The 9,612-nt window shown below is 45.0% G+C and overlaps 1 protein-coding gene across 1 annotated transcript in view; it reads right to left on the minus strand.

Annotated features, from left to right (window-relative positions):
* LOC128889819 (protein turtle) overlaps positions 1-629 on the minus strand; it is a 66,014-nt gene extending 65,385 nt beyond the window's left edge. Inside the window, exons 1-2 of the mRNA XM_054147823.1 lie at positions 467-629; positions 76-389 (exon numbers count right to left, since the gene is read on the minus strand). Of these exons, the coding sequence (XP_054003798.1) occupies positions 76-389; positions 467-615 (463 nt within the window). The 5' untranslated portion in view covers positions 616-629. The remainder of the gene's footprint in view (positions 1-75; positions 390-466) is intronic.
* Between the last annotated feature and the right edge of the window lie 8,983 nt (positions 630-9,612).

A 9,612-nucleotide genomic window follows, 5' to 3' on the forward strand; every position in this document is an offset into this window, starting at 1 on the left:
ATATCGAACGCGATCTACGCGAGTGTAATTTTCAAACGAATGTTAGAAATGACGAGGAGTAAAAATGAGACTCACCTGGCGTGACGAAAAGCACGATACCGATGAGCAGGGTTCTCGTCGCCACATCCGCGATCCACCGGAAGTCCCTACGACACCATCGAAGTCGATGCCTCTTCCCATTGTCGCCATTCTCCTCCTCGGCCTCGTGGCTAAGAATTCTCCCCACGGACAGCCGCAGCTTTCCGTATAGCGAACCGAAAAGCCCGGTTCCACCTTTGGAGCGCCTCACATATTTCTCGTTTGCGTTCTCTTCGTCCTCCTGGCGCCTACACGGCCGGGGACCTGTACACGTTGGCTGACCGGAAGCGAGGGTCGCTTGCAAGTCAACCCTATCGAAGAACCATCAACCAATTAATAAAACTCACCAAGGATCGTTCGTAATAGAAGTTGACCATCGTGATCTTACCTTTCTTCCTGGTCGCGTGGATTCCTCTGAGGTGCGCAGGAGCCATCGTGTCTTACAGCACGAGAGGTTTGGGGAAGAGTGCTTCCTGAACATCGGGACTCGAGCCTTCGCCGGAGGTCCGTGGCTTGTAGCCCTCCTCCGCCCCCCATACCCCCGCTCCCATAGTACCTTTGAATCATAAACGAGCGTATTAGCCGACCGGCTTGCCCGGGATTCGATCGACGACTGAGCGTAAATAAACGAAGAGAGGGGACCGACCCCTCGACCGCAGAGGGAAATAATTGTGTCGCTAGTACACAGGCTGATGTCAGGAATTCGACGAAATTACCGCATTCCTCTAACCAAAAGCAGAAAAACATTTGGGAAAATACGATTCAAGGACCATCCGTTATGCTATGATACGATGCTTTCCTCGTGTACACGGTGTACTTATAATATCGAATTTAAAACGAATACGAGTTTTTATTCATTACGGGCTGCCAAGCTAAAACTCGCGAGTGTTAAAATTTGTTAAAAGTAAAAATTTTGTCTCAAGACTATCGAAGAGTAGACAATTTAACATCTCTCGTGGTATTTAATTTGTTAACGTCGTCGAATTCACGAATCTTTGAAATTAATCTTTTTAGTTCCTTAATGGAAAGTCCTGTTAACCAATTTCTGAGTTACGCGCCGATCAACGTGTCAATAAACCGGAGTTCTCTGAGATTTGATCTGAAAGGGTTAATTTCTTAAAAAGCGTGGCTACTTTTGAAATCAGTTTTGAAGGAAGCACCGAAAGACACGCGAGCACCGATTTATTAACAATTAGAAAAAGTGGTATCGAAACGTTTCCGTTCCAATTGAAACGGACGATGAATCGCTGCGTTCACCACTTATCGCGCGTTGGAATATAATTATACGTTTCCAGGGTGCCGGCAATCAGCGCTCGCGATAAACAGCGAAGGGCGGGGAACGTTATCGGATCGCGGTATTTTCAATTTGCACCGAGCCAGCTACTTAATCCCGCTGGCAGACGTAATTTGAGTCGTGATAACGCTGTATCTCGAACAGCGTTTCTCCCTATTGATTAGATTCAAGTGGCAACGAGACGCGAGAAAATGGAAAAATCCCTCCAAAAAGAGAACATAAACGATCACGTGAAAACACGTTCTCCACTTTAATGCTAATAATGACGAAAGAAAATAATTACTCGAAAGGGGCAATATTTTCAGAGATATGTTAATTCAACCATTTATGCTGCACCACGTTAACATTGTTCAAGTATAAAATGGATAATGGATATCTCTAGAAAATTTACCTCTGACGTATCATTTTATTTCTTCCCATTAAGCGCGATAAAAATGCAATTTTTCAGAGTGGTCCGTAGCAGGATTGAAACGAAACGATTAATCCTTTTTATTGTCAATGATCGTGTCTTACCGCTGCTAAATCTTAATGTACTTATTCAATAATAGCGTTTTTTCCCCGCGGCGTTAATCGAACGCGGCGTAATACCAATCGCAAGATAATGCCTTAATCGAACTCCGAACGGTTTAATCCCCCGATTCTTATCGCGACCCGATTACCTGTGCCGAGAACCGTGCTCGAATCGTCTGATAAGAATTCGATTGCTTCCCACGAATGGCCCCAGCCAGCTACGCTTGGAACGTGGAGAGGGTCTACCCTTAGAACACGAGCTTTGCTCGACGTCTGCTGGGGTCTAATGTCGTTGAGAGAATGAGAATTGCGACGCATATACTCGATATACTGCCAATTTTTATATAAAAACGTTAATCTATGCGGAAAATACAAGGGATTGTTTTATTATGCTGCTTGGAATTTTCTAATCGCATTGAAGGAGGTGGCTTCGAGAGTTGAACTATTACAAATAAATAAAGGAATTTACCCCTGCCGTTCCGCCACCACTACCGCTGCCCGGATCGTCCGCTCCCGGCGCCGATTTTCACCAACCTCGCCACTTCTTCAGCCTCCGCGACAGCCACCTTAGCCTCCACAGCGTGCCGCTATCGTCACCTGAAAACAAACGATTTGTTAGAAAAAAAGTGAGCTTTAAACACCTAAACAAAATTAGGGACGAGTTGTCTGATGCTAAGCTCAACATTTATTTTACATTAAATTATAACAACTACAACCAACTTTACCATCAATCAAGTACCCTATTCCTACCACCCTAACGCAAAGAGGAACCAATACAAATTTCATTGGAATCAAAATTCCGATCCCTCGTGTAATAACCACTCTAAAAAAATTCAGATCACGGAAACTTCAACCTTAGTCGGTGTATTCCACAGAGTATACAGTGTGACATGTTAATGATTCCAAAGAAGCGTCGATGGCGCCACCCGTTTCCGCCTAGTCACACGGTCGTGTATTACACGTACGGTTACGCGACGATTATCGAGCACGGCTGAAGTCTCCCTAGTTGAAATTCCGCACAGGCGGAACACGAATCGCATCGATTAGCGAAATACGTGCTCAGATGCGAGACCGATCGGATCGATTCGGGTTGGTTTCCTGGCAGAGACGGCCAAAGGGGAGACAGAACTTTGCGAAGGGGGACCATAATTACGTCGCTGCGAGACAACGTCGTGGTTCATCGATAGGGATGTTGGAGGGAAGAGAGAGCCGAAGGAAAAGACGAAAACGTGTGGACGAAATCAATACAGAGATTGTAGGTACTCGCGCGCTAGGAATTTGCACCTGACGCGAGGGTGGGTGTTATTGGTTCAATGGTACGGGAAGAATAATTAAACATATTGGACAAATAGACGTGTGTTCTCCCTCCTTCTAAAAAAATGTCCAAAGATCCCTGTTTTCCTCTATCCAACCACGCCAAGTTCGCTTAAGCTGATTCCGAATAATTGGAGGGTTTAATCCGCTCGTAAGTTTCGTACACGAATTAATATTATAATTCGATGGAAATCGTATCGAAATTCGGGGCTTAACCGTCGGCCAGCAAATAATACCAAAATTCGTGGGCCACGGTTATTCACCAACGAGCTACGCGTCTCTCTCGTCTCGATTCGATCGTAGTCGCTGCCAATTCGCGATTGGAACAAGCGTTTTCACGCCCTCGTCTCCTGGAAGTGTCGCTTCTGGATCGATAACCGACGACACCGCGGCGGAAATATGCCCATCGTGAAACCGCATCCCCGTGGACGCGGACGTGTGGCTTCTAGTACCAGCTCGTCGTTCGCTTCGCTTACATTCATAAAAGGTAGGACGCTTCGACAGCGTTTACGATTATTGGCCTTTAACGCGGACATTATTCGAGGACGGTGTCACGTTTTACAGTCTGCTTGAGAACTGCATACCGGAACACAGTGCTTGGAAATCTTCAAAAGATGGCTAAAACGTCGATCCTAAGATACCTTCTTCCTTGACACGAACGACCCTTTCGCCTTTTTAGCGGCGGCCTTACTTTTCTTCCAATACCTTTATGCACCTAGCTGGTGTGCTGAGAGAGGATATACTATATTCGAATATGCACTCTTTGCTACAACAGTTGATTGTTCTGGTATTTACATGACCGATTAGGTCTACCAGGAGTCTACCAGGACGGTTGCACGACGTTAATAGAAGACGCACAGGCGTCAGAGAGAGGGTGGAGGAGAGAGCAGGGGGTAGATGTGTTCTGCTTTGAACAATGGCACATGTCGTCCGTGCAATTCCACCCCACCGAGCGACCCACGACACCACCTGTCATAACTCGTCTTCGTGTTCCACGGTTATTAGCGCTGAGCCGGTGGGATTGACCAATATCTCCTGTCCGTGTAATCCCTTGCTCCTTTCATCCCCCACTAACGATCGTCATAGACGACACAAGCAGCCTGGATAAATCGAATACGAAGAACGACGAGCGAACCGAACCAAATGGAATATCCTGGATTTATCGGACACCGCCACTTTTATCGTCCTCCTCCACTCGTCCCCCTGTAGCGATTTTCCTGCGGATTTCCTTGATGTTGTCCGCGACGGAATCGCGGGAATTTATCTCCCGTTATCCGACGCTTTGTTTAACGTTGCGTCCGTCGAGCTGCCTCGAAAGGAGAAAATTTATTCCTTAAAATTGATTCAATCGATAAAGATTACGTTCTGAACTGAACCTAATTCCTTCATGTTAAAAATATTCGACACCTCGATAAATGCCACGAACCATCGATATGATTAAAATAAGTGGATGAAGCGACCGCAATTAACGAGTGGCTTCCGCGCTCGAGAAGATCCGTCGTCTACCTTTATAAAAAGCAGTAAATTACCAATTCCAGCTGGGTAACGATCGACACGATTGCTCCAGACCCAACGATCCGCGGAATTGCACGGATTAAACGGGGCTTCCACTTCTGGCCAATGTTTTCGCGTGACGCAACCGCCAACCCCCGATCTGCTTATTCGTCGAATCTCACTCGAAACGAAACGAAACGGACTAATTGGCCAGTGTCGATGGCTCCCACGCGACTCCACTGGTTATATCCTCACGATCGGTGACGTAATCGAGGGAGAAAAATTATCGTCGTGCCCCCGTGCTCATCGAGAGAAGTCGAGCAACCAAAAATTCTCGAATGACAAATGCATCCCTCTTCGGTTCAATCTAGAATAAATAAATGTACGATACGATACATTTACTCCTCCAAATTTCCAATCAATTTCGAAGGGAAGAGCAAGTATATTACTTCCAGTCTTCGACCAAATTGGCAACAGTTTCGGGTCAATTTCACCCCCGGCGATCAAACCGTCTCCGACTAGTCCGTGTCTGCGCCGCGAACTTCATCCAGCGAGATATACGAGAGAATTAATTAGCTCGTCGGTAAGCTGCAGGTCGTATGCAAATCTCGAGTTAATAACGCGAAGTTCGTGGCAACCGTGGGTATAATCTGCGCGGTAAAATACACCTGGAATTAGAAGTCGACGATAAAACTGCGTTTTTAAAGATCATGCCGCGATATTCGCGTCCAGAACTAGCCACTGGATTCGTTGGTACGTTGACATATCAAACATTGGCGAATGCAGCAATTTTAATACTTTCCAAGTCGACTCAATAGAATCTACAATTTTTGAATATTCGGATAGAAAAGTACGATTTCTTATATAATTTCTGGTTTATAATTCGTAGAGCACTGGCTCTGAAATACCTCGGTCACGCTGGCGGTGGCTGACAGGTACGAAGGTAAATTTTATGTTCGAAACGCGAGCGAACGAGCAACGTAATTGGATCGATATTACAGAGGCAACTTCGAGCGGCGCGCAGCCTGGCAATTTCAATTTTGAATAGCAATCGCCACTCGCTACGTGATACGGGAATACAAAAAGCACAGCCGAATTTTCACAATTGATCGAATCACGGCTTCGACCGCCGCTGGAATCGAATCGCGCGCAGTTCGCGGGGAAATTGACCGTGAATGCGCGCCTGGTTCGAGCTTGTTTCCAACGGGCGTCGGACGTCGCGACGCTGATTGCGAGAACGCAAGACAATCAACCATTACCGCAATCTCCCCACTTCATGTTATACTTCTTTATGGAAGAGTAATAACATTTATAAAAGACGATTGGGAAGCCCAGATAACAATGGGGCGCGGTGAACTCTGTCGTGGAATTAACGAACGAAAAACTAATGTAAGTGCGGCACTCGAGGGTTAACCCGTCGAGGTCGCGGCGGAAACGAGGCAGAGAAGACGAATGGGGGTGGGGGGTGGGGGGAGGGGAGGGAACGCCGCGAGACTTCATCAGTCGCACAAAGAATCCGTTTCGTCGGGAAATCAGATGCACTTTTCCGCGCCCGAAGCCCTCTTGGTATCCTTGAGCTTGCTAGCCATCCCGCGCGGAAATGTGTCAAGTATACGGGAAAAGAATAACGCACACTTACGAACGCGCTTGACATTTTCAAAAGCTCCTCGTATATTCTTTTGCGCACCGTCTTTGAACTAAATGAAAAGTAACGTGGAAGAAACGACCTAACGTATATAGTCCCATAAGTATTCCGTACCCTCCGTGTCTGTTGAAGAAATGAAAAAAAAATAAATATCTGTTTCATTATAAATATATAGATGAATACACTTCTAAAAAATTAGAAGGTTCAAAAGGATTACTAATTAAAATTAAAAATACAACAATTCAATCCCACCATCGAAACTGGAAGAATGTCGGCCAGAGCGTTCCTTTTTAAGCACTATGCGTCACCGAAATCCGTCGGCCCTTGCGGCACGATGATGAGGGCGTTAATTATTACCGCGGAGGCTCGGTCGCCTAACTGCGGAGGCGACCCCGTTGGCAATAGAATTCCTGGCTAAAAGGGAACGAACCCGAGGTCGCTCGATGACGTTTGACCAACATCGGGAGAAACAAAACCCCGTGAAAAGGATCGTCGAATATAACTCGAGGACCCTTGCTAGAGAGGGGGGAGGTGGAAGTGTTTACCCGCGCGCGACGAGGCCTCGACGAGAAACGCGTCATTCACCGCCCTTTCTGCTCGCAGGATCCTTTTTTCTCCTTTAATTGCGACCTTTCAGAGGAAAATAGGGGTCGCGAGCGCTACGAGGGATTAATTGAAAGCAATCGCGACGTATGCTGCACGGCGGACGATCGAGCAACGCCGCGAAACCACCCAGCAATTAAACGCCACACGTTCCTCGCGAGATTGTTTACAATTTTGAAATTGCGCGCGAGGATTTTTTCCAATATATTCGTTCGCGTGAACATTCGCGTTCCCCTTTCCATGGGGAGGCTGAAAATTCCCTGTAACTGTATTTTCTACGTTAAATATCGAGCCACCATTTCTGGTAATAGTTTGGGAACCGAAACAAAGAGATCAAAATTGACTGTTAGACGTTTTGAAATATAGTGAGGTCATTTTTAGAGAACGTGATTTGGATAAAGACAATAGACAGAGTTAGGTTGGTAGATTGTTGTAAAAAAAGTCTTTATGAAAGTGAAAATATATAAAATTAAGAAAAGAGTTTAAAAATCTTGAATTGGAGTATTTGTAATACCAATTATTTAGTAGAATTCTACTTCAACGACAATTTTTAAATTGGAAACGAAAAATAAAATATCTAAATAAATCTGAGATCTAAAATAAAGTGTAAGTGGTACGATTTTGTCAACGGTGCCCTACATACGGACTCTTCTGCAAGAAATAAAGAGATAAAGACCAGCGAAGGACTTAATTACGCGATGTCAATTAAATCTGCCGCTCCATCGAACTGATCCAATTATACGACGCTGACGGTCGAAGCCGATCAAGTCCTCGCAGGAATGCATTACAACGAGCTCCTCTCGTCGAGATTTTCTCGTCTCCAGTTTTTTTTTTTCAAGCTTTGGTGAAAGATGGCCGCGAGACTTGGACGAGTAATCTTTTAACCGAAGAAGACGAGTTAACTCGTCTATACGAATATATACTATATATTTTCAATTTTGTTAAAGTCAATAAAAACAGATAATATTCTACTAACAATTTATGTTCATCAATACCAGTAGACCGAGGATGAGTAATGAACAGATGCACGGAACGACTGGAAATAACCAGTAATGGTCAGACACATTTGCCGAGCCGTAATTGCAAAGGTCTACCTTGTCTGGCCATTACTCACCACTTCTACTTGTGTTTGCGTTTGGAAACACTGATGACTGCATGCGCTATCTACTCTATCTGGTTCTAACTGGTTAGAAGGTGGCAAGATCGTTGAAAATCCGATATCGCCAACGTTAATCCCCGCGAAAGCATGGCACAAGTAGAAATAGCTGATAATGGTCGGACACAGAGGCATAGGCATACGCGTACACCCACTAACGTTTCAAATTCAGTTTCTGTAAAACGGAGTCTTGTCTACAAAATGTAATTGCATTAATTGTTTTATGTTTATTTTAACATATAGAATCAACCTTTAAGACTGATAGAGTTTGAAAAATTTAATTATAAGTCGTGCAAAATGACTGGAACGTTTTTAATAGCGTCATGGAAAATAGTTAGTCGATAACGATTCTAATATAAATGAAAATAAAATACCAATGAAAATGCCTAGCGATTGGGAATAAAACGTAGCTTTAGTCGCGCGACGATCTCCAAGCTGCGAATGGACAGAGGCCAATTAAAGCAGCGGAGCGTCGACGAGGTTCGAACGGATTCGATGTCATAATCCAGCCACGGTTTCACGGCTTCTGTCTGCAACGTGTCGGCAGTTCGTTAATCGTTTCCACTTTGAATTATATCTATGACGCTCCGCTATCCTCAGCTTCCAGCCATCATATCTCACCCTTGCACTACAGCTTCAGCATCGAAGATAATAAAAATGTTTGTTTAATGTGTCTATTGAGAAATTAACCAGTTTTTATTATTCAAAGTATAAAATTATTCGAAACATCCTATTCCGAGGAATTTTTAAACAACCCCTAAACGTGGAGGAGGGTACAAGAGACGAAACCATTTTATTACACACCTGGTTCTATCAAGATCTCCTAGGAACTATTTCGAAAACCTAATTGTCGATCGAGTAGACATTCCAAACAAATCGTTACGCGTTTCCCACCTCGTCTATTATTCGACTACAACGTAACCTCCATCTCCTCGCCTAACATGGAGACTCAAGGGTGATTACATCGAAGATAAGGGCACGAACAAAGGTTGGATGGATGGAGGCGAGATAGGAACTCGCCAAGGGAAATGTAGGAAAGGGTGAAAAGGAAAGCGAAACGCCTCGCGAAGCAGGGAAGGGGGAGAAGAAGCGTACGTGGAAGAGGATTCGGTGATGGACAGTGGGTGATACGGTGGAAATGGATTTTAAAGTGGGGGATGGTTAAGATGCAGCGACTCTAGGGAAATCTCGGAACATCGAGTCCGTAATGCTGAACATAGACCCTCGGAGATACTGCTGGCGACGCGGAGGCGTGACTCGGAACCAAAGGTTCCAGCGATTCTACGAATACTGATGTGGAAGGAAATTGGAGAGGGAACGAAATGCGTGTTGGGTGTGATGAATGATTCGAGACCAGAACGAAGGGGATCGAGTCAGCTTTAAGTGTTGGACGTGTGATCGAGGTGCGCGATGGAAAGAATTGTTTAACACCCGAACTCGGGAGAGAGTAAGAAGCGTGCTCACGAGGGCCACGAAGTTGGACTTTTTCAAGATTTTTTCGAAATTGAAAATATTGTT

This window comes from Hylaeus anthracinus, unplaced genomic scaffold (assembly GCF_026225885.1).
Source record: "Hylaeus anthracinus isolate JK02 unplaced genomic scaffold, UHH_iyHylAnth1.0_haploid 11997, whole genome shotgun sequence".
NCBI classification, from domain to species: Eukaryota; Metazoa; Arthropoda; class Insecta; order Hymenoptera; family Colletidae; genus Hylaeus; species Hylaeus anthracinus.